Consider the following 26,147-nt stretch of genomic DNA (forward strand, 5'->3'; position numbering starts at 1 on the left):
TGGTGCAAAGTTTCCATTTATCTTAGGACAACTTGATTACACAAAATGGTACATCAAATGTTGAAGTCTACTAAACTGATAAAGAACATTCAAATTATACTTTGGGTTTCTTTATAATATCATTATTAAGTGGAATCGTGGTCATGCCATGTGCTATTTATGGCATGATGACAACATCGCAGGTGTGTTCATTTAGGATAAAAATAGGCTACTGTAAATTCCGAAACAGCACGGGGCTACTACGTCATTTGTGCCATGTTTGGAATTCTGATGAGCGATGTTTTAAGTTTGGTAGGAAAACGTAGGCTACACAGCGCTCCGATCTTTTCGTGGGCACGCTAGCTTTAAGAGTGTCAAAGGAGCCTACAACTTCACAAAGACTACTAGTGAATTTTGTTAAACACTCACTTCCGTTTATTTCCTGAAGTTGTCAGCTGGAGGGGACGGGATTTGAGCATCAAGATTACATAAAAGAACTTGTAGCTCCGTTGGACCACATTCTCAGCGTCCGAAAGGGGGAGATGGAGTGAGAAAGCGAAGTCTTTTGTACTTCCCCTCCCCCTCCACCACAGTAAAGGGGAAATGTCTCTGCCGAAGCGAGGTAAGAGTTTCATGCCTTTTAACAAAGTTGGAATAATCGTGCATTATGATTTTCTTAATTGACATGTGCATCACTGTAGAGAAGATACATTTAAATGCATATTTACACAGTGCAGGTCCGTTTCACTTGCTTTCATCTGTGCTTGCAGAGCGCTTGAATAGCTTTTGCAAGCAGAAGTTGAAGTCTAGTAAGCTAACCTACTAGCCAAGCTGGCTGGACTGCTTGCTAGCTGGTTAGCAAGGAGACGCATCTTTAACATGGCATTCGAGTTGTCCAGTCTAACAGCAAAATATTATGAAAACATTAACCAGTATGTAGGCTTGGTCTGTGTCCTCATATACCATTGACTGTTCTCAGTACCCTGAACATTGGCTTGGAGCGTCCACAGTTTCAGCATGGACCTGTGTTACCTGTCAGTTGCTGCGTTGCTGCTAGCTCTATGGCCATTAAGCTAACTTTAAGCTAGCTTTGAAAATCAGCTAGATAGCCAAGTTAGCTGAGCTAGGGTGAATACGGGCTCTTGTGAAATCTTGCATGCTTAAATTTATTAGCAATTAATTGAACACATTCGCCTTGATGATTTGTTGAATACATCATATTAGGTGCATGTAAGGTGTTGGTGGTCTGCAGGTTTGAGCAAGTGTAAGATTACTGGCATAAATGGCCCGGTATCCACCTAAAACAACGTGATGACTTGCCAGCTAAACTTATACCGTTAGCTAACTATCATTAGCAGTGTAACAAGTTAGCCGTGTATTTAGCATACCTTAAACGTTGTTAGAGGCAAGTGGACACTTATTGGGTTTATGAAATCATGCGATTTTTAAAATCTGGATTTGTTGTGTTCTACGGTCGAATTTAATAACTTATGCAACTTTGCTGTCCAGCTACTTTCAAAACTATTTGTAGACAGCTATGGTAGCCTACGTTTCCCAAATACTTGTCGTAACCGGAACATCCCTGAGAAAAAAGGAAAACGCAGCCCACTGACGTCGACTCCCTCGCATTCCTGCAATACTTTCCGCTATTGGAATATCAAACTATATCGGTCATGCAACATGAAATATCAGAGCTGACCTTTTCAACATTTGTCCTCACTAGGTTTAGTTTTGACCCATGTAACATTAAACAGGAGAATCATATCAATGGGATGTTGGTTTGATTGCTGTTTACCTCGCAGTGTTTTACATACTCAGGACGTGCTCATGTTTGTTGCATTATGCGCGAATTTCATCTGAGGTTTAACGCGAGCAGTTGTCCATTAAAACCATATTTGGCCCTTGCTTTGCACAAGCTGTTATATCTGCTTTTAGATCGTAATAGAGCCTTCGAAGGTGGAATGCCCAATAATAGGAAAATGCCCTCCTGTAGGCTAACAGAAAGCGGTGTGGGCATGAACAACCTTTCACATGTATGGGCATGCGAATGCTATGAGTTTGCAGCCTTCCCTGGATTATTGCAGGCATGGTTTATGCAGTTTTCTCAATCTGTTTTTTTGTGCTGTCAAGCATGTTCTTCCAGACCCTCAAAGTTCTCAGTGGGACATGTTTAAGTGACTTGGCTCTTGTCATCATAATGCTTTTAATGAGATTTCCTGGAGCGCTGTCACTAACCTGCATTAGAAGTTGTTTTTCACATTTGTTAAACTAAGATAAGTACTGTTAAGGTTTGGTTTGAGCACACAGTTATTATTACGGTATTCCTTCAGATACTACTTGACTTGGCCATGATTTGTAACCTGTTGAAATCTGTTGTCATGCTCTGCATTGTTTTCCTTGTACATAGTTAAGGCAGAAGCTGTGTCATATGGCCTGTGTGTGCATACTGTGGAGTGCAGAGACTTTGAGGTGTAGCAGCAGTACAGCCTGACATTTAGGCCTACATATTTTCACCATTAGTAGTCATCGAGGCATCTGTCTTTGTGTTTTGGAAATACAATGTCCTAGATCTGTAGTTTTTTCCTGGAGCCTGAGAAATGTTTTTCAATGGAATTTTGTTCAATCATTGTGATGCATGTCTCTGGCTCACTAGCTACATACTGTACCAGAAATGCAGTGGTTCCACATGTCATGTGATTTGAGTCAAAAGTAATGTGGCTAACAAAAAGGCCTGGAATGTGTCTGGGGATTGCTCCTCAGAGAATTGATATGAAGAGATATATTTAAAGACCAAAGAGTTTTATAGTCCACCACCAGTTTATTAGTATGCCCTCTTGTCCTAACTTGAAGACCTGTATTTTCTGCTGCCGAACTATAGCTTCTTTAGTATTCCCTGCTGATACATTGTTCAGTGTTCTCATCACTTAAACAGGTGACCTCTGTGTAGAGATGACACATGGCAGGGTAATGTAGGCCTACTTCAAGTGTGTGTGTGTGTGTGTGTTCCTCTCCACCCAACAAAGCACCTCTGAGATTAAAATAAGAAATGATCATCCTACCAGGATCGAGTCAAATGAGAAGACTTGCCACTGAGACCTCTGTGTTACTTAGGGCTGTGCAATTACTCAAAATTATTTAGCAGTATGCTTTTTTGAAACGATGGTCTGGTTTTGTGTTGAGTTGTAAATCCAGTGCATCCCCTTTGTTTTACAGTGGTTGGACTGTTGTGTATATGCTTATATTTAGTTTTTAAATTTTTTTAATGTTTAGAAAATGTAAGGTGATTCCAAAATCATTGCGCAATCATGTTATTTAATCGTGACCTCATTACTCACCAAAATAATTGTGATCATCATCTTTGCAATAATTGAGCAGTGTGTTTGCTGTATGTTGTCTGGCTACTGTGAGCACCACACCTGCCTCCTTGCTGAGTTCAGCATTTGTGTGTGTGTGTGTGTGTGTGTGTGTGTGTGTGTGTGTGTTTGTGTGTGTTTGCGCTTGTGAGCAGAATGTGTAGGTAGGTAAGCACATGGGGGGGTTTCACAGCCTGGGTGGGGCTTTTGGGAGGGAACTCTTAGAAGGGGTGTTAACACTCATGAGAGGCGCCATCAAAGGCTTTTGGGCTTGTGTATGTGTCTGGCTTTGAGTCAGCATGCAAAGTATTCCTCAGCAGACAATTGTATGAATCCAACGTCTTTGAGAAGAAAGGTCATTGCTTTACATTTTTGGCATAAATAATCCTTGTTACTGAGTTGTTGGAGGGGGAAAGTTTTACCTCTTTGCCTAGTTCTAACTACCATTTGAATGTAGTGTAAATGATTATATCCAATCCCTAGAACTGATTACAACTGTACAAGACTTTTTTTGTGTGTGTGTGTAACTGTTTTTGAGGCAAGCAGACAAAACAACCCCCTCCCACCCCAACAAAGAACAATGCACATATTCAGGAGACTGACACACCACGTCTGGAATTCTGCTGTTCGTTTCCTTTTCCCATGATTCCCATGATTCCCAGTCTTGTATTGGCTGTGATCGTGTCTAGCATCAGACTGTGTTTTTCACTACCATGCCCAAGAGATAGCTACCGATAATCAAAACAAGAGACACATATACAACAGGTTGAGTAGGTGAGGTCCAAACTGGCTATGGAAGGGCTATGTGTGTATTAGAGGGTAGATAAACAATTCAAGCTCGTCAGGACCAACCATTTGGGTTGGGTTTGGCAGTTTCGGTCAGATTTGGTCATAAGCCAAACACGTCATAACTTGGCTGTGAACATGTCGCTTTTGAAGTACTAATTAGGCAGGCTTGGTCTACTTGACATGGTGCTTCACATGCGGTAGGCTCAATGATGGAGGACACCGAGCAAAATATGATCTGGTTAGGCTTTGAAGTGCCGGGTCCAATGTGAGGTCTAATATTGTGAAACTGCAGGTTAGCTCTTTGTCAATTTTTTTTTTTTTTTTAAGGGATGCATATACTTTTTTGTTTGATTGTTTACTGTGTTTTTGTTGTTAATTCTACCCTTTAGTGTCAGGGAAGCAATACTCTTTATGAAATAATGAGCATATAGCTACTGCTACATTGATGTGGCATAACATAAATAAACATGAGCCACTGCCATTGGTGTATATTTATGATTTGCTAATAGGCTGATGGCTGAGGCTGAATAAGACTGATATATCTTTGCATCCCTACTTTTACTCATGTCTTCCTTTGGCTAGGTTTCTAGGCGTATTACTGGTTAACAATCTCATTAACCAAAGGTGCAATTGCACTATAACTATGTGTGAAAAACTGAGGTTTGTGTGTAAAAACAATCTACCTGGCCATTATAATGAACAGAATGCCTGTCAGATTAGGGTTGGGCTGGGCTACCACTCTGTCAACCTCAGGCAATAAAAACGGTTCAAGGCGTCAAGAATTAAATTTGCATATTGTAGCAGAGCTTTACATTTTTGTTGTGTGGGAAATCCTGAGCAGCTTCTCTTTAACAAGAGCTGAACTGGTTATTGTGATTGGTAGGATACACGGAAGGAAATGCATAGACGGGGACAGTTGTCTGTGTCCCTAGTAATGCGCTGACAAACCCCAATAGAACTTGTGGTATCTGTTCCTGGATGTACACCGGACTTGTTGAGCAACACTTTATTTTTTTTGCTGAGTCACAAAAGCTTGTGCAAGTGCTTGGTTGTAAAAAGGAGGTATGCTGGGGAACTTTGATCAGGGCCCGTATTCACAAAGCATCTTAGACAAATGGTAACTAGTAGCTACTAATAATAATGGGCGTGTCACTTAACTTTGACTCCTTGATTTCTTTTTACAATGTTTTTGGGATCGCAGAGGCAGATTCTCCTGACAATTCTCAACCACAACAGAGCAACTCTGGAGCACATAAGGGATGCAACAGAAACATTCATTTTGAGAAACTTGAGTGTGACATTTTATTGTATATTAAATAAATTCTGTCACACAACCAACCACAACCAAGTCATCATACAGATGTGTTTTGTAACCTTTTGCGAAAATGCCCAGTGTATGGTTACTTTATACTTGTAGCCTGTGATCTTCATTTATCGATCATTCATTGCAGTAGTAGCAATTTTGTGTGAACACAATTGCTACTACTGATAGACAGACATTTTACTCGTCATCCAATCGCGGATGTCATTACAAACAACCCTGTGTTTTTGAAGTGTTGCCATAGCCATAGCCCTTCTGTTAACTTAAGAATTCCTAGTAAACGTTCGGTCACATGAGGCAGCTTGCTTCAGTAACCATCTTTGGGACACTCCATCACACTTTGAATTTCACTGCTCAGATTTGTTTGTTCCGCCATCAGAGATGTTGACTGCCTGTCCCTCTCCCTTTTTGACAGTGAAAAAGAAGGTTAATCTCAAGATCAATGATGAGGTCTTCCAGCAACCAGCTCCAGCTCCCACGTAAGTAAAAAGAGGCTCATGTGTAGTCTCAAAGCTCAGTTTACCTCTTTGGTTCAGATGGCTGTTTAAGGGTGCTGTTTGACTGGATGATATCCGCAATGTGAATGGTATAGGTTAGTAATGTCTGTGTGTCATCCATTCTGCTTCCCCCCCTCAGGCCCCCCAGAGATCTTGACTCCAAGGCCAAAGTGACCATTGGTGAGAAGGTACGATGGTTTTGTAACAACTAGAAAGAGAACTTGCCTTGTTTGGATGCATTATAATGAGAAGCATACCCCCCTCCCTAACCTGTGCTTGTCTGGATACTGTCTCTGGTCATCCATTTGCGTTGCTGTTAAAACGGATCAGTCCCAGATCTCAGATCCATCTCTTCTATATGTCTTGCATGTGCGCACAAGTGTTATTACGGCTAGACCTCCTCTTTGCTCAGCTCGTGGTCAATCTAACCGCTTGTCTTCTCCTTCGGGCCGCGTGTCCTCCGTGGCGGTGTGTCGTGGTCAGAATGTGGTGGTGAGCGCCGACGATCTGGAGCAGATAGCGGAGCTGGGACGAGGAGCCTACGGAGTGGTCGACCAGATGAGGCATGTCCCCACCGGCCTCATCATGGCTGTGAAGGTGAGTCCACTTCAACTCCGCTGTGGTCAAGCGCTCACAGGGCTGTATCAACACCTTAACATCACAGAATGTAGTGTAGCCCCTCGGTCACAATTTTTGATTGGCAGAAAGGCAGACACTCTCGACATTGATGCAGGACAGTGTTTCGAGTGGTGTTCTTTTTTATTTTATTTTTTTTTAAGAAAGCTGGCTGTTGTTTCTCACAGAGCACTGTACCCTGTTTGTGTTTTGTTTTAATGTGTGCGTACTCCTCGCTCTCCCCAGCGGATTCGAGCCACAGTGAATTCGCAGGAGCAGAAGCGGCTGCTGATGGACCTGGACATCTGCATGAGAACGGTGGACTGTTTGTACACGGTTACCTTTTACGGAGCCCTCTTCAGAGAGGTATGCTGCTGGGCAAACAAGCGCGGGCCTTCTCGGGGCCCATACGCACATGGCCCTCACAGGGCTCAGTGTAGCACTAGCAGTCCCTACCCACAGCCTCATAAACCACTTTATTATCCTCACTTGTTTTTTTATTTCTCTTTTTCTTAATCCACCTGTTATGTGTTGCCAGGGTGATGTCTGGATCTGCATGGAATTATTGGACATGTCTTTGGACAAATTCTACACCAAGGTTACAGAGAAGAGGGCCACCATCCCAGAGGACATTTTAGGAAAGATCACGATTTCGGTAACATTCTCTCTCTTTTTGACCTGAGCTCCTCTCTTATTGTTGTAGGAAAGATTCCACATCTGAAATGTGATCTGTTGCTGTTTTACATGAATAGGTGTTTTGAGTGGATTTGTAATGGTGCATCGAATATGAATCATCCTCTCCCTTGTGTGAAGTGTGAAGTTGAGCTTGTGCTTTGCAGCTACTCTCAGTCGTTTTGATAATCATGGATTAAAAATAAGCCAAGGCAAACAAGGCGCATGTTGGACTGGTGTTAGTCACAGGCCCCTATCAGATCACAGGACAAGTCTCTCGCAGTGTAGAAGTGACTCACGGTTTAGTCATGAGCAGCTGCTTAGTACAGGAGCGACCATTTCCTCTCTGATCTCGGTCTCTCATTCCCTTTTGTTCCCTCCTTCCCTTCCTCTCCCCCTCCCCCCCTCCCTCTCTCTGTACCCCCCCCCCCCCCTCTCCCTCTCTATCACTTTCTCTCTTTCTCTCTTTCCTCTCTCCCCAGATTGTCAAAGCCCTGGACCATCTCCATACCATATCGGTGATACACAGAGGTAAATAGAGGAACAGTGAGGGGAGTGTTCTGTCTCTGTTCTGGAAGCAGTGTTCAGTTTAGCCTTGTTGAATATTCACCTCACTGTGTGTGTGCTGTGTGTGTTCGGTTCGGTTAAACTGGGTTAAATGCAGAGAAACGAATTTCCCTCACGGGATCAAAAAAGTATATATTCTATTCTATTCTATTTGATTGGCCGTGCAACAGTTTTTTTTGTTGGTTGGCAACAGCAGTATGAAGTCCAAATCATTTAGCGTTAGAGTTTACCAAGATGCTTCATCTGTTTTTCTGTGTGTCCATGACTCTAAATAAGTAATATGTTTCTTTTGTATGCATGTGTGATAGATAGATAGATAGATAGGTAGATAGATAGATGCTTTTTATCAACCCTAAAATCAATCAATCGAATATATATAGAAGAGGTACATTGTTTTTGCCACATTTTGCTGTAGTTTTAAATCAGTAAATCACTCACATAGCCATAGCTGTGACCTTACAAACAGTGAGAGCAGATTGGTGCCATTTTGTTGTGATCAATCCCTCTGTAATTAGGCCTTACAGGCCTCTGCATAGTGTCTTGTGTGTGTGTGTGTGTGTGTGTGCGTGCGCCTGCATTGATGTTGATTTTTACACCCCACAGATGTCAAGCCCTCCAACGTCCTTATTAACACTCAAGGTCAGGTGAAGATGTGCGACTTTGGAATCAGCGGCTATCTGGTTGACTCGGTGGCCAAGACCATGGATGCCGGCTGCAAACCCTACATGGCGGTGAGCCTCACTTGTGCCCACAAAGCATTCATTAGAAGCGTCCTGTATTGGAAGACCCAACATTGTTTTGTTCTTCAGTGGGGTATACTACGAATCTCGATTAGTGGGTTAGCGAGGTATGTTGCGCTCAAAGCCAGGGTATGCTGTCATACGAAAGTGGATTTGTTTTAGCGTCGCTGTATCACCATGGTATCTTATGCTCGCAACCAAACCTGGTCGGGAGCAGGTTATGTGCTAAGTTATAGCTCAAATCGTGAAATACTACCGCCCTCTGGTCAATTCTAACCAATCCATTATCTTGAAAGACGAAGTTATCTCACGTGTGCTAATCTGTCATACTTAGAACAAGTTCAGCCCCGCCTCTGCAAACATTTTGAAACTCGAAGGCGCTTTTAACTAGGTTGCGCGTGCAAATATGTCACTACTATGGACGTGCATACCATGCAATATTTGATGACCATCGATTTTTTGATGTTATGGGTTAGACACTAAAAAAGACCACCCTAGATTTCTCTGCCGCTCACAAATGCGGAAGTAATCGTTGGTTAACCTAGGCTGTCTTGTGCGTCTCCGCGTTTCCCGATTGGTCAAAGTCACCCCAACCACGAGAACGCGCACAGATCTGAGCTGAAAGCCTAGTTGGACAAATTCATCCTTGAGTGAGTTTCGTAGTACCACTCAACTCTGATTGCGACTTTCGTTTTTAGCAATCCAGGTTATCCAAAGAAAGCCTGGTTATATTCAACGAGATTCGTAGTATACCCCACTGCTGTGTGCCATCTGTTAGATTTATAGGGAAATTTGTATTTTGCAATATTCCCATGCACTCTTATTATTTTACAATCATGGCACCAATGCACCATTACCATAAACGGAAACCGGCAGATGAGCTATACATATGTTGATTTTTGCAAAAAGATGAATATGTGTCTGTGTTTAACCGTTTGCGGTGTTTTCCTGTTTCAGCCGGAGAGGATCAACCCAGAGCTCAACCAGAGGGGTTACAGTGTCAAATCAGACATCTGGAGTTTAGGGATTACCTTGGTTCGTACCGTTATGTGTTATTTAAAAACAAATCCATATTTCTTGCATGTTTCTTGAATCTGTATGAATTGTATGCGGCTATGTGTATGAATTTGCCGTCAGCCTGGACCCATCGTCAACCAATTTCTGACCATAAACGGCTAAATGAATGGGATTATTTCATTTAATTTAATTTCATTTTTATTTATTTTCTAAATTTATTTCAAATAATGTATTAACTCGTGCATTCAAGATGGCATTGACCCGTTCGCTGTGTGTGTGTCCGTCCGTCAGATTGAGCTAGCCATCCTGCGCTTCCCGTACGAGTCGTGGGGCACTCCGTTCCAGCAGCTCAAGCAGGTGGTGGACGAGCCGTCCCCTCAGCTCCCGGCAGACCGATTCTCCCCGGAGTTTGTGGACTTCACCTCCCAGTGGTAATGACACCCCACCCCCCCTTCTCTCTGATATTGTGCATCCTCTCTCCCGCCTCTCCTTCCCATATCTCCCTCTCCTCTCTTTCCTCTTTTCCTGCCCTGAGAGCTGTGCCGTTGTTTGGCCATTAGGAGTCACAATTGGCCTTTATATTCGTCCACAGTTGCACACGTGCCCTAGAACTTTGCTGAGGCTTTTTACCTCAGAATCATTGAACACATCGTAGGGCTGCTCGACTATGGTAAAAATCATTATCATGATTATTTTGCTCAATATTGAGGTCGTGATTATTAAACGTGATTACTCAGTGGTTTTGGAACTAACATCCATATTCAAAATGTAGATTTTTAAAAATGTTAAATTGGTTATGGTTATGGTAAATTAATTGTTAAATATAATCCAACAGGAAAAATGCATGTAAAAAGTTAACGCACACTCAAGACAAAAGGAGAGCATTGTAAAGAAACTGATTGTAGCAAAATAATCATTTTTCGATTATGCTATGTTCATGATTGTTGGAAGTCATAATGCCGATTAATCGATTAATTCGATTAATTGCACAGCCCTAACACATCCTGTAGGAATATGCTGACAGTCACTTTGTCAGTGTGTAGACTTCCGGGGTATCTGCCACCATGGTGCTCTGACAGGAATGCTTTTTAACGTTGGTTTGTGACTAAATGCATTTTTAAATCCTGGTTGTATGTCATTGCAGCTTAAAGAAAAATTCACAAGAGAGGCCTGCCTACTCAGAATTAAAGGTACGATGAATGTTGTTTTTGGTTTTTTTGTGTTTTTGTTTGCTTTTTTCATTTGAATCCGTATTGTTGCTAAAAGAAGTGTGTGGGTGTGTATTGGTTGCTGAGCAGGATTAGGAAGTGTTTTGAAAGTTGTATTTCTTATAAATGCCCACAAGAGGACAGACTGAACCAGGCGGTCACACTGTCTAAAGTGTTTATGTGAGTGAGTGTGTGCAAGTTGGTGTGTGATGTTTGTACTGGCACGCGTGTCCTTACACGTGAGTTCTATGATGCCGGCACAGGTCCTACCCACCACCCCTGCGCCGTCTCTGACGCACTCTTGCCTTGTCCCGTCACAGGAACATCCCTTTTTCACTCTGCACGACTCCAAAGAGACCGATGTGGCGAGCTTCGTCAAGGATATTCTGGGCGTCTGACCTGAGCCACTGACTTTAGCCTCCCGGAACACCAACACCACCACCACCACCACCGCAACAACAACAACAACAACCACAATGACAACACCACCACCACCACCGCTGCCATCGCCTTCACCATCCTCTCTGCCCTCCCTCGGCGATCGCTCGGGCAGGCAGGACATCTACCACAGGCCAAGGAGTTCCAGGAGCCAGCAGGAATTAAAAAAAAAAGAGAAAAAAAAAACACAGAAAAATAAAAACCCTACCCTCCCAAAGTGAACACTTAAGCCAAGCACAAGACTCAGGCCCCTCACCCTTACCCCCACCTCACCCCTACCCCCCACTCTCCACCCAGGAAAAGACCCCAGCTGAAACGTAAGATGTCAGAGAGAGAAAGAAAGACAGAGAGAGAAAGAAAGAGAGCGTGAGAGAGAAAGAGAGAGCGTGAGAGAGAAAGACCGTGTCTTGTGTTGCTCTGCTCACCCAGGACTTTAGGTGTCCAATGCACGTGTCCGCTGCCACCCCACCCTCCCCTCCCCTCTGCTGTGACCTCTAGTCTCTGTCCATTAGGATGGCCCTGCTGTTGCCGCCGCCGCTGCTGCTGCTGCTGCCTGCTCAGCTGGCTCAGCTGGCTCATTCATGGATGACATGGGGAAAGTGGGCATGGACATCATATGTCATGAAACCAATATGAGATACTTTCATACATGTATTTTGTGTGAGAGAGAAAAAATGCACTTATTTGATATCATCTCCTTTTTCTGAACTGGTTGTGTGCATATGAAGTACATGTCCCAAGTGCATCATCGCATTACTACATAGAACAAAAAATATATATGTATGGAAACGTGCAGGGTTATGGTGTTTATGCTTTTACAAATATGGAATGGTTTAGGATGGATAGAATTTTAAATGCCCCCACCCCACACATACACACACTGTGAAGGGCAGAGGTCTTACAGATTTTTTTCTTTTCAGATATATATATATAGATTTTTTGTGATTCGTAGAGGTCCTAATGGTTGCTTGTTTGTGTTTGGTGACACTGCAGGCACAAAAATATAAACAGTGGGTAATACACACACACTTACACACACACTCACACTCACTCACTCAAAAAAAAAAAGCCCCCCTCCTGCTTGTAGGGCTTCTGTTCCCCACGAGAGAAAAATAAGAGAGCTAGCGTCAGACATTCAGCTCCCCTCAGTCCTCTCTGATGACACCAAAAAATACACCTCTTTATGCTGGACAGTAAGGGACTGGAATTATTATTATTATTATTATTATTATAATTATTATATAGATTATCATTCTCATTTCAGTGTTATGCAGTTAGTGTATGTATGAGAACTGCTGTTTGGCCCATTTCTCCTATGTTTTTCCCTCTTATATTTGATTCTTCTGGGGGGTTTTGTTTTTGTTGTTTTTGGTTTTTGTCCTTCAGAGTGCATTAATTAATTTGAGGCCCTTAAGAGAGGCACCCGATGCCTTACCTGTGTGCTTGAGATTGATTGCTGTGTGAAAGATGTAAATAATATTGATGAACCTTTTTAATGGAGAGAACCTTGCACTGTGGAGCGATGCAGGCACTGAGCTGCTGTAGAGCTGCTTCCTGTCCTCTGTCCTGTGTATTCGCAGTGCCACACACACACACACACACATATTTACATACACATATTTCTCATAACATAACTCACACTAATGACCCCGATCAGTCCCTTCCCTCCCTGACACTTGTTTGCTGCAACCGTCTCTCAGGTGTTTCCAGAGCCACTCTCTGATCAATCAAAGTCCCACCTGCACACACACACACACACACACACACACACACCCCTGCATACACCTGCAACCAGGTTCTCCACCAGGATCATGATTGTGACCTGACGTGATGGCACTCCCTACACTCCCACCGTCGGTGGTTTGGTTGATGGAGCCGTGGTTGCACAGCAGGGCCTTCTTTGACGGCTTGTCCCTCAGTGGACAGTGTCTCTTGTCGGTGGCTTCTGTGGCAACGCTGATGCTTGTGAATGAGAAGGGACGGCCAAAATGGCGTCACGAAGAAGCTGCGGTGGTCTGCTGAGGCCAACGCGTGTCCGTCAGGCTTTTATCGAAGAGCGCAGGGCTGGTCGCCGTGAGCCTTGGAGCAGCTTTTCTACCTCATTCTCTTTCAACTCTTGTATGAGCTGTTTCCTCAGTTGAGATTTGGGGAGGAAGATTTGGGGCGTACGTTGACAAACTTGAACAGTGGGAAGATGACCTGCTTAAAATGAATGGCTTTATTCTGCAATAAAGACTGGTTAGCAATTAAGTGATGTGGGTATGGAATGACCCAAGCATGTGTTTTTATTGAATCAACATGTGTTTTCCTCAGAAATGGGTGTGGCTCATAAATTCAAAGAGGTGCATTTTTAAGCCATTCTTTGACTAGCCAAGAGGCAGCTGCTGTAAAAGGTTGGGAAGAATGGAAGTGTCCAGTGCTGTCCAGTCTCGCCACTCGCCTGGCCACGTGCTCTAGTGTGTGTGTCCTCTCGTCTGTCCCTTCTTGGCTCTGCTCTCGTGTCTCGGAATGTCTTCAGTGTGTGTGTGTGTGTCTCTCCCTCTCTGGTTTCAGCGTCGCTCTCTCTATCTCTCGTAGAAAGTACAGAAGTGGCATTAGCGTTGTCCAAGTACACTGGGGTGCAACTCCGAAAGTCGCAGTGAACGGAACTTTTTTTTTTTTTGCACTGTATTCTGATTTTTTTATGGAGGGAATTTTAGGGAGGGCCAGTCGCTCCATAGAGTCTATAATCTATTTCTTTGCTTTTCTTTTTTTATTTTCTTTTCTTTCTTTGAATGGGCAGTAATCTTATGTATGTGTGGGTGTGTACTGAGATTTCTTTTGTGTAAATATGTACGTGATTTTGATGGAATAAATGTTTACTTCAATCAAATGGTCCCTTTTTCTTACACACTGCACTCAAGGCCAGGTTACTTTAAATTCACATCCTGCTTCAAAGACTTGCCTTTTTAAAAGATGAACCCTCAAAAGGTGTTTCAATTGACCAGCTTAATAGATTTCTCTGCCTACTTTAAACTGTTGTTGAGTTGCAATGCCACCTTTTGACATCTTTTAGGGAACAAAGATAAGACTAGTGATCAAGAAGTCAAGATGAAATGTGGTTTAGAATTGGGGGGGGGGGGGGGGGGGGGGGAGAGATTAGTACACGGGTCACGGCTTAAATCCCACTTCTTGATTTCTTAAAGGAATCAGATAGGATCAAGTGGTCCTTTTTAATTCTCTTTAGTTTTAATTTAAGTCCCTATAATTAGCTATTTACTTGATCTTGAAATTACTATCCTTGTTCAAGGAAAGGGTATATTGGTGGAGGACAATAATGTCTATTGTTATCAGTAAACATTCATTGTTCAAATGAACAGTGTGACAAATGTTTTGGAAAGTATTGTTTTGCCTCTGTATTGGCTCAGTTTGGCCCAAATAATTGTGTGAAGGAATTGAAATTGATGTAAGCTTATTAAAAAAAATAAACCAACCATTCATGATATTCAGCTGAATTTGGACAAAAGGCTTTGGGTGACATATAAGAAGATTGGAATCAGCAAAGCTTTTTTTCTGTAATAACAGTTGGTTATTCTCATTTGGACCCATCAAATTACTTCCATGACAATACAGTGTTATACTGTATGTAGAAAGGTTTTATGGTCAACCATTAATGTGTTATTAATTTCCACATCAGAGAGTAAACATGTTGATTATAGAGGAAACAGAAAACTGAGAATACACTTTGCGTAACCGGTGTTCTAGCAGAGGAGAGAAATACTGTGATGTGCTATCCAGTACAACATTCTGGTTGTATTCCTAACTAGCCAGCTTAGAAATTCGGATTTACACTCTTAATTAACACTAAAAGATCTCAGTGACGCCGCAGATACCAGCACAGTTGCTGCTGGCAGACATGTTGGTTCTGCTGGAAGAATATGCCCAAAGGAGAATATTATCATTCCACCCTCGGAGAATTACTTTAGAGTTGTCATGCTAGTATAAGGCAGAGATGACAGGATACACAACTCCATAGATCATTCATATCTCACTGATCTCCCGTCAGCTCACGTCACGTGCTAGAATGGCACCGGGCAGCAACACAAGGGTCACGACCTTGACTCCAGCCCAGGTGGCACATATGCTAAATGCTAAATCTCTCACTATGCTCACAGTCAGCTGTATGCTCTGCCTTGTGACTAAACCTGAGTTAAAGATATCATGAGTTGTACGTCTCCTCATCACGTCTCATCATGCGGTAACTGACTGGCTCTACTCTACTTACCCTCCGCGGGCGCCCTACATGGTTGGGCGTCACAGACACTTTCACCCTACACTCCTCTTCGCCTCATGGCAGGGGCACACGGTGCATGGCACACATGGAGCGTCGCTGTGGGACCCATACGTCGCCACCGTGGGAGTACTGTAGATGCGGCGGGGACAGCACATAGCATCCCTGAAAGCAGATACACCTCCGTCAGGGTGGCCTGCACAGAATACGGCCCTCTTATGCAACCGCTTGAGGAGGGATCTGTTGCACCGCGGGTGCTAGACTGCAGACGCAGCCGGAACAGACCGGTCCTGAGAGTGCAGTTGGTTTGGGGGGGTGACTGCCGGCTACGCCACCTGCCACGCATACATGTCTATGGCGCCAGTGTTGAAAATACACCTTGTTTTTGGTCCAGTTGGTCCAATTGAAAGGCCTGACATAAAGTTCAGTTCTTCTCCAGGTTCGGGAGAGATTTCAAGACAGGCCTAGGGACACTTGGAAAGAATGTGAAGGGTCAAAAGAACACTTTAGTTGGCTTGCATGTCAGACAGCACTTTACATCTCTGAATACTACTGTTACGTGAATCTCCCATGTCTCCAAGCCTCAAGGGAAGTGCTGTTCTTTATGAAGTCTGGCCATAAAGACACAATAGGGACAGATATGGTCTTCTATGAATAAGATGCATTCTGCAAGAGAACGTCAGTATACACACAAAAATAATTAGACTGGGAAAGAGACTTCAGAATTCTGTGCATCATAAACTACAAAAGCTGAGGTCACGTGAATTTTCCCATTCATACATATTGTTTACATTTAGGTTTATGTGGTGTATAAGCATGTCGTTTTAAAGGGCTCCTACAGTATGTGATTTGTTTCTCACTAGAATACAAGAAGGGCAGGTGATGCCCATGTTCCCCAAGCCTCAAGCCTTAGGACATCTTCCCGTCCAGTGCTCTGGCCCTTGGCTCCAAGGCTGCAGAAATGGATATGGAGAGCTTGTGGACATGCAATCCATGGATTAGCTCACTTGGCTCCGCCTCCGTCTGATTTGAGAATCGCTAAAACCGTGCCGCTAGATGTTTTCCTCTGGGGGCAAAAGCTGAATGTGATAGCCAGCGGGGAGATGCGATATAGTCGAGCCCCAGGGGCAGCAACGCAGTCATACCCCCTGCCCTTAATGGCAACTTTCCATGACATATCAACCAAGGAGGGTAACTCGGTCCTCCTGCAATTCGGCCATCTATGTGTTTACGTGCGCCCAGCTGAGGGCATTGGTGTACGGTGTCTGTTGTCCGAAAGGTGTGTGTGTTTGTGTGTGTGTTTGTGTGTGTGTGTGTGTGTGTGTGTGTGTGTGTGCGTGCGTGCGTGCGCGCGTGTGTGCGTGTGTGTGTGGTGTGTGTGGATGTGTGTGTGTGCGTCTGTGAGTGTGTCTGTGTGTGTGCGTGTGTGTCTATATTAGATTTATGCGTCCGAATCAGGTGTCCTTAATTGGTGTGTCAGTGTCTGCTGGAAAGAGGTGGTTCACCACTGTGGATAATTTGGACTTGGGTAACACTTGAATGGTGCTCTTTACATAGACATGTTGACAGTGGGCTGGTGGAGTGGTGAGGTGTGGATGTGTGTGTGTTGGTGTGGGGGGGGGCATTGGGGGGGTCAGTGATGAGATGAGAATGAGTTGATGTCTCTATTAGTGTGCCTCATTGACTTGCACTGTTCCAAAGATGCGAAGGTATAGCAGTCAGAAACATCTGGATGCTCTATTCCCTTTAATCACCTCTCCGAGGGCCTGCACCTGCGGACATGTCGAAGGTTAAATGCCGTACATGCTGTGTTAGCAGTGGTCTGGTTATTAATCCAGACAACGGAATCACAAGGATATTAATAGTCTTGTTTATGACTGGGGCTGCTTACAGCAGGATGGCAGAGCCAAATGGTTCTGCATGAGTTAACATTTGCAGTTGTGTGTGACTATGGAAAAACACGAAACCCTCTTAGGACTTTTATGAATTACCTGTGTCACGTGACTGGTATCAACCAGCATGGGACAAAAGCAAAGGATCAGAACCGAGAATATTTAATTGGTCCCACCAGAGAGTCACTATGGTCAAAAGAGTTCACACTTTTGGTGAACTGTAATGTGGCCCGAGAAGGTCCACATTTTCTTTTTACTTACGACCTCTGAATATGTAGGTTATTTTAAAAATCATAACAGGTCACACCCGTGGTGACACACAGCACAACAACAGTAGCCTACTTGCCACACAAAGTGGAGAAGGCGGTGTGGTGAACAGCTGCGCTCCTCAAGTAGAGCACATTTTCCTGATGGATCTGTTTGTTTTTAGCCGCTTTCGTCTGCCCACTCATCGCCTTCTTCTGATGGCCTTGTTACCATCTCCTGTGGGAGTATAGTAGCCACATGCACATATTCCTGTGCATAGATCAGAGCATAATTTATCCCCCCCCCCCCCCCCCCCCCCTTGTATATAACATGTACGCAGATAGTGTGGATGAGTGTGTGTGGCTCTGATTTACAGGGCAGAGCATGTTACTTCACTTGCAGTACATTGTGCACAAGTCGTGAAAATCATAATGCCATCTGGCTCATTAAGTTTGAGCAGAAATAACATCTGGACGTGAAATTGAACCGACCAATATTACTCCAGTTTATGACAGATTAAATAGACTGAAAATATTGATTTTGAAAAATGATTTTGCTGGGGAACCTATATCCTTGTCCAGTCTGATTACATAAGCTCATTTCCATCTGTGACCTCTGGCTAATCTGGCACATTGGTATCGATTTTCCTGCTGTGCATTGAGTGGGAGAGGCTGTCATCTGCACCAGGGATTCAGCAAAAAGGAAAAAAAAATTACAATGTCTACAAATGTACTGAATGTCTACCAATTATAATCGGCAACAAATGTCTGAAATGAAATGAACATTGACACGTTTAGGGAAGTTTCAAACCACACATGAAATTCTACAATCAGTGACTCGCTGCATTAAGAGTGCACACCGGTCAGTCATACACTGGACTGCTGGAGTTAAGATGACCCCTACACGAGTGAAATGTCATTAACAGATGTTGGGTCAGTCTGCGGTCACCCGGACAACATAAGTGTTTCAAATAGACATGACAAGGCAAACATAACATTAGGACCCCATATCTCATTGAGATTATTTTTCCACCCCAACATAAGCAGGACGACTTCGTTTCCGAGAATGTCGCCCTGGAACGAGTCGAGGCTGCGTTCCAAATGTACACAGGTCAGTCTTTAACCTGACCGGTGACTTCAGATGTTAAAGGGCTCGGCCTGTGTTTATCTGATCATTTTGGCTTGATGAGTCAGTCAGTGTAGTTAAATGCTGTTGTCATGGTATGGTTGCTATACCGTCTTCCGCCAGCCATCCCTTCCCCCAAGCCCTTTGCCGTGTAAAAGGGGGAAAATGACACTGTCTGCTCCAGAGCTGCGGAGCATATAGACCCCAGCTGCTGGTGAGTCAGCAGAAGGCCTCCCATAGAATGTCTGCCTCCAAAGGTGTGGAGGCACATTAACATCAGTCAGACCGACCGAAAAACACATTCCTGCGAAGACACCCAGTCAATATGCTATAAATCTCACTTGGAACACTGATATATCGTTACGCAACTGGCACTAGGACAGTTTTAGGCGTGGGGCAAGAGACAGGGAAAGGGATGAGGGGGGGGGGGGGGGGGGGGGGGGTCATACCGAAGATCATCATTGCTGTTGTTGCTAAGGTATCAGTTAACCAGATTAGGCAACACACCTTATTCACGGACTGTAATGACAGTGTAATTAGTTACGTAAGTGCAATGTAATTGGCTGGCAATTACCCAGTCCTCTCTAAAGCCTTTAGCCATACTCTGAGCATGAAGCGTACCCCTAAATTAACTGGACGGCCCTCAGAGAATGTCCAGAGGGTCGGCCAACTAAATTATGTATACTGCAATGTGTTTGCTCATCTCTGTGTTATGAATTAGATATAAGCGTACCATTAAGTAGGCTTGACATGTATTGTTTGATACAGTTTACTGTGATGTTTGTTTTCAGTTTTGTGTTGGTTGACGCTTTGGTCGGCTTTGCTATTAAAACTGTAAGTTTACTACTTACCATGTGTAATTTGAGTTTTTATTTGACTTTATTTTGTGATTTGTTCATACGGATCAACAGTAATACATCATGTTGTTCAGGGGCCCTTTCACATGATGTGCCATATTATGCTATTTCAATTCTATGATCCTGCCCTACTGTACTGTACGTCCCCAACTTCCCACTGCGGTCTTCTGATGAGTGTCTGTGTCAATCTGCCATCAACGCCATACTGTAAGTCAGACTCTTTTCCTCAGTGGTTCCTTATTGGTGGAGTGAGATGTCCAGTGCTCTGTTTTCCGGCTTATACTTAATTCATCAAGTGGTTCATGAGTTATGGTTTGTATTTTGATATAGCATAATACGGTGATGTTGCATTGACATTATTGTTATGCTTGCTATTTTCCTATGTAGCCTTGACAACTTTTTAAAACAGTTTACTGTGAAACTGTAAATAGTTCCTTTTTAATTGTATCATTTTGTAAGTCGGATGGACATAAATTCCATAACCATATCTTGAGTTATTGTCTGTTTGCAATATCTCTGCAACTGGAAAGGTGGCCAATGACAGTGAAAATGTTACTGATATACAGAAAGACGTAAATGTATTCTTCATTTTAGTTGTCCAAGGGGACAGGGAGGAAACAGAGAGAAGGGGAGATGCAAGACATTAACAGCTCAACAATCACATGTGACATGGTAATATGGTCAGATGAAGACGCCAGGATTGAATTCCACGTCTCTCTTTACATTCTGCACACTGGACTCCTCCGATTCCTCTGTCCAGTGTTCCTGACCAGTGACTGCTATAATGGTGCCAGTGGAGAATTTAAGTAAAGAGACTATCAGCAACTCAGGCCACAGCCCTATTTCGGTGCACTCATTTATAACAGGGAGGGGGGTTAAGAGTACAAATCTGGGGCACGACGGACACATCTATTTGATTACAAAAAACTGAGGTGTGAATCAGGTCATGTCTGGACAATTCTTGTTTGGTGGTCAAAAATTCCTGTTGGTAATGTTTTCCTTCAGGTCAGGCGCATATCAATGTGTGTGTGTGTGTGTGTGTGTGTGTGTGTGGAGGGGGCGTTGACATGGCAACATAGTGCAGCTTCGTTCCCTGTGACAATGCCATATTGCCTTCCTAGTGACCTGACTTGGCACGACCCAGCATTCAAGGAGATTACATTCAAATCTAACAATATTTAGAGACAGAAAGAGAGGTAGAGAGAGAAAAAAACAAACAAAAAAGTATTATTGCTGTTTCCAGGAATAGGTACCGTGACATGTTCCTCAAAGGGTAATCTGCAAAATTGGTGCAATATGTTGCTATGAAAAGCTTACGTCACCATACAGCTCACCACCTAAGGCTCCAGAAAAGCCAGGATTATCTGCATGATGGGTTCTATATAGAACCACTGAAACATGCATCTTAGAGAGAGAACCGGTCAAGAGAAGAAGCCGGCTCCCAGTGACCTAAAGGTGCTATATGCTTCTCGTTCCTTGTTCCCTCTTGTACTTTTCTGCAGCTATCACGGCATCATCCCATTATATTTCGAATGCTTCATATTTCACTGTATTTACTGTGCAATGCTATTTTGCTCTTCCATAAGCATCTCTGAGAGGGTCTCTTCATGGATTAGCCTCTGGCCATCTCTGTGACGTAAAGGAATTGTGAGGATCACGGGGGGCATTGATTACTCCTCGACTGCAGTGAGTGTAACACAAATCCTCCTCTTTTCTCCAAGGGCTTCCTGAAGTGGAAGGTGTTGACCCTCTCCGGTTACGTCCTCTCAAGCCGGGACATGGAAAACCTGCTGTGCACTCAGCACATGCACGCTTGTCATCTCCATCAGGCCGGCCAGCCCAGCCCATGGCCTATTGTTCCTGTCTTTTATGGAGATGCTGATCCACCAATGTAATGCTGCGTAGAAGAGGTATTGGTTGATCAATTAGTTGCCACTATTATGAGCATTCTTGTGTCCAAGAATGTATTTCCTTCAGTAGATTTTTTCAGTAAATTTCAGGAAAAATATCAGTAAATTTCAGTAAAACACAAAAGTACAATTGACATCTAATAGGCCTAGATCCAACAGCTTTGGTCAGTTGACAGAGAATATAGTGGATACAACACATCAATTTCCCAATTAAGAAAAAAAAACAAGACATATATGGGCCACAATACATAACTTATACACTCTCAGACAGTCACAGCCATAGCCCACCTCATCTGCTATCATTCAAGAGCACCCAATGGTGCAGATGAACACACTGAATCACACTGCATTCTGTAAACTCTATAATATTCTGCTTTATTTGGTTTATGTTCGATATGGTTTGTCATGTGGTGAGTGTGTTAGTAAGTGTTAGTGAGAGAATGGGTGTCACCAACCACACAGACCCCACATTTGTCCCCTCTCCTCTCTCTGCAGACGTCTAGTGGCCGGAGGGAAGTTGCATCTGAATTTGCAGCTGGTCTTTCACACTGTTTTGCAGAGTTTGTGTTTGTGTGGGAGAATCTGCTGTGCCAAGTGTGACACGCTATTTATCAGAATTTCCAGAATGTTCACACATTTGCAATTTAATATAAAAATACACTTTCAACATTCAAAAGTCAAATTAAATATAGTCAGTGTTAATAACCATTTGTCATCTTGGCAGAAGCCTGAAATTGAACTGTATGTTGTTGTGCCCGTTTGGAAAACGTCTGTGGAGTCTATTTATGAATCTATTTATATTTATAGTGCATATGACAACTATGTATTAACACACGTCACTCCTTTCATATGCTTAAAAAACAAATGTTTTATATATGAGCTCTCTTTCTATGTCTACTGTAATATGCTGTGTGTATCAATACCTCCAGAGTGAATCTGGGATAATCACTTATGTGACCTGTGAAATGGTTAGACATACAGGGAAGCCTGCAAGAAGTCTACATATTGGCTTTATGTGTGCCAGTAGCTTCAGTTGTGATCTCATCTCAAATCATGGTTAATGCATGCTTTGCAGGATAGTTTTTTTTTATGCAAGTTAAAAAACAAAACCATATTAATGCCATATTAACTGTCCCCGTGTATTAACCTGACGAAATTTTGCAAAATTAATGTATAAACTGCGGCTAATAGTTCAGAAATTACAGTAGAGAGTTTTTATTTCAGGGGTCCACTCCTCACATACACTGAGCCAAAGAGGAGAGAAGCCAAACATTTGATGTAAAATCAACGTTATTCCTTTAGCCCCATTGGGTCATGCAGATATAAATTGGTTTCATGACGTGTGTGACATCTGTGTGAGAACTATGAACAAAATTCAGCTGAGAACAATGGGTGTTCCTTTGCGACCAAATAGTGGTGGCGATGGCTTTAAGTAGGCCTACTGTAATCAGGAAAGTGGGAGGGACATGTCCCTGCTGTCCCTACCATAAATTATGCCCATGTGTATGTTGTGACCTGTTTCACTTCTTCCCCATTAATTTTAGTCACTCATTTGTGTATAATGTGAAAAGTTTACGTAAAGCAACCTGATGGAAGAATGAATAATTATGCCACTTGGCCTCAATATTCAAGCTCTCACTAAGATGGTAAAGAGTTTGTCAAAAAGAAACTAGAATGGTCAAGATTCTACCTGATCAACCATGTTTCTGTTAAGTGTAACATCAACAATTACGGGCTAGCACTGTTTATATCCTAGTCTTGATTTTCCCTATTATGAGTCAGTGTAGCACTAACACGAGTTGGGAGTAAAAGAACAACACTGTGTTGCTTTAATGTGTGGAATAAATACTGTACATGTGCTGATTTTTGTTTGCACACACAAGTGACCGCTCCACACTCCCAAGGGAATCACTGTGACTGAAAAGTCATCGCTCCGCTCGAGGATTCCCACGTACAGACTCCTTTGTCTACGCTAAGCATAAGCCAGTTCTTTAATCTCACCCGGGACAAGGGCAAAATATTGCAAGATGACGCACTGGTCTATAATCTCCTGTGTGGGGAGTCGAAGTGCCATTGTGTGACAGAGACATGTGAAGACTGTCTCCCTCTGATGGGGGCAACCGCTGGGGTGACCCCCATGTTAATCTCTCATTAATATTCAATCTCTCTCTCTCTCTCTATCCTCCTCTCTCTGAGGAGAGTGCAATTGTGTGGCACCATCAAAGAGGTAAACAGTGTCTCTTGCTTGCACAAGAGTGTTTCCTCTGGGTCGACTCTTGATTCCAGACAGGGCTTGGGGGTGGTGGGGTGGTGGGGTGGTGGGGTGGTGTGGTGTGGTGGTGTGGTGTGGGGTGGGGGGGTGGGGGGTGGGGGTTTACTTTCTATCCCCTGGGCTGTTACCACCGGAGACTCCATATCTGGGCGTAATGCTTCAGTCACATTCAGGCTCGCTACTGCTGCTGGGTGACATTCTGAGGACCCGTAATCTCGGCGTCAAAATAATATCAACCATCTGTTGCCGCCCGGCAGATTCTATTTGCCTGACACGGCAGTGGAACGATTAAGTGGTCTAGTATCCTTTTCAGTGGAGGTTTGGGCTCAATGTCACCTCTGATTGGATGGTCTAATCTTGTCTGTGAATTAAACCTGAACAGGACAGACGGATCGTCTCCAGCACACTCTGGTGATGATCCTCTGTTCACCAACACTGATACCATTTGAAAAGTCAGCCCTGGCAGTCATATGCTTCCTCCTTTTACAACATAGTGATAACTACATCCCGTTGGGGGGCTCCATTGACTGCCCATTTCTTTACTTCCTTGTTATTTAAAACTGCATGAACCATGCCACAACATTCATATCTGACCTGCACTGTATGCCAGTGTATGAATTTAATTAGCTCCAGTATTCATATCATACTTATACGACCAACAGTTTATAGTGTTCACCATGAATGTGAAATTTAGTCAGTTTGTTTAAAACACAAAAAAATAGATACATTGAATTAAACTATATAGGATGATCCAATAGTGCAGCTATATTATTATTATTATTATTATTATTATTATTGTTATTATTATTATTATTATTATTATTATTTTTATTTAGTTTGACTGTTTAGATTCAACAAAATTCAGTCAGTTTGCTCAAACCACAGATTAAAATGAGATTAAAATATGAGTACAGTATACAGGCACAGTATAGGCCACGCTGAAGAATAATCCTCAACATTTCTCATAGCAGAGCACAATTTAGAGGAAATGCTAGCTATGGCAGGCAGATACAGTATATCACTTTGCAAATGTGGGGTCTCGTTTAAATTTGTCTCTAGGCCATCATCATGCTGTGTTGCGGGAAGTTCACCTGCATAAGAGGTATTGTTCTTGCAGCATCATTTCATCCCAACTGTTTACCTCACAGTTGGCCTGGAGACAAATATAAACAAGACTCCATCCTTGCACCATCCAGGTGATCATTTCCAGATCCATTCTGCCATCTGTCATTTTCATGTTTCAGCTTTAGATGTGGGCCTTATTGCACTGCCAATAATCTTCCACACTTTATAGCCATCAATATAGTGTATGTCTCTCTCCTCCTCCTCCTCCTCCTCCTCCACCTCCCTCTCTCTCACCTTCTTGACTTCCCCCCTAAGGTGCTGCTACAAATTGACGTGCATGGTTGCCAGGTTGCCGCCCCAACAACAACGCCAGCCAATTTCTTCAGGTGTAGTGGAATATTGGCCCAACGGGACTTACATACTCCTCTGTGGTAAACGTGCCATCTTCATTCATGAAGTTATCCATCCCACCTCAGTAAGGGGATATGTGGTATATTGGTATTAGGAATTTGGAGATTCAGACTGATTTCAAATTGTGAGATTCAGACTTATTTCATTAGTGCGATTGTTGCAAAAGATGTTGAGTAGGTATAGGCATTTCTGTCATTCGGCTTCTGGCTGTACCAGGCTGTTGGCTTTCACTCTCCTTGGTCTCTGGAGGCTGCTGGAGTTAAGTAGGACATGATATCATGTGGAGCGGAGCAAGGCTCTGAGCAAGAGCCAAACATCTGTCATTCAAAGAGCTCTTAAATGGCACCTCTGAGCAGCTGTTATTTTCCCTCTCACATACTCCGATCCAATAGACAGCTATATTATTGTTGTTATTTATTATTATTATTATTATTATCATTATTATTATTATTATTTCATTTGATTGATTAGATTCAGCAAAATAGGTTGCCCCCCAAATGATCTAATTCTCAAAGTGACATACCCCATTTTGTTGTGTCACTTTACAATTAGATCAGGAAACCGAATCATCAGCAACCTGACCTGACCTTGAGAATTAGGAGTGTGGCTCCTTTTAAGTGTGACGCAGACCAGATAATTACTGTGTGGATGAGGCTAAAGGAGCATTTGGTAAATGCTAAATGTAGTTCTCACAGCACCCATGAGAGAAGACTGAGGGGAGCAGTCAGAGCCGCTCATATTCCATCGCTAAGGATGGAAAGTCAAAGGACAACAACTTCTGTGTGGTTGACACTGTGTAAAAAAGACAGGTGATGTTTACCATCACTCATTTTTACCGAGTTGATGGTCGGGTCTCGGGTGGTATGTAAAAACCTTTGTGTTCCGCCGATGCTCCTGTTGCCC

At 43.2% G+C, this 26,147-nt stretch overlaps 1 protein-coding gene across 1 annotated transcript; it reads left to right on the forward strand.

Annotated features, from left to right (window-relative positions):
• Nucleotides 1-364: 364 nt before the first annotated feature.
• LOC134076749 (dual specificity mitogen-activated protein kinase kinase 6-like) lies at nt 365-14,068 on the forward strand. Its single transcript, XM_062531950.1, has 12 exons — nt 365-601; nt 5,858-5,921; nt 6,079-6,127; nt 6,423-6,536; nt 6,801-6,920; nt 7,093-7,209; nt 7,709-7,757; nt 8,397-8,524; nt 9,491-9,568; nt 9,842-9,981; nt 10,695-10,740; nt 11,079-14,068. The coding sequence occupies exons 1-12, from the start codon at nt 583-585 to the stop codon at nt 11,154-11,156; spliced, it is 1,002 nt and encodes a 333-aa protein (XP_062387934.1). The 5' UTR covers nt 365-582; the 3' UTR covers nt 11,157-14,068.
• The last annotated feature ends 12,079 nt before the right edge of the window (nt 14,069-26,147 follow it).

Source organism: Sardina pilchardus, chromosome 3 (assembly GCF_963854185.1).
Source record: "Sardina pilchardus chromosome 3, fSarPil1.1, whole genome shotgun sequence".
Classification (NCBI taxonomy): Eukaryota; Metazoa; Chordata; class Actinopteri; order Clupeiformes; family Clupeidae; genus Sardina; species Sardina pilchardus.

Excerpts from the sequence above, each read along its gene's own strand:
- LOC134076749 (XM_062531950.1), top strand. Across the intron at positions 7,210-7,708 it reads TAGGAAAGATCACGATTTCG|ATTGTCAAAGCCCTGGACCA; the intron begins GTAACATTCTCT and ends CTCTCTCCCCAG. Across the intron at positions 7,758-8,396 it reads CATATCGGTGATACACAGAG|ATGTCAAGCCCTCCAACGTC; the intron begins GTAAATAGAGGA and ends TACACCCCACAG.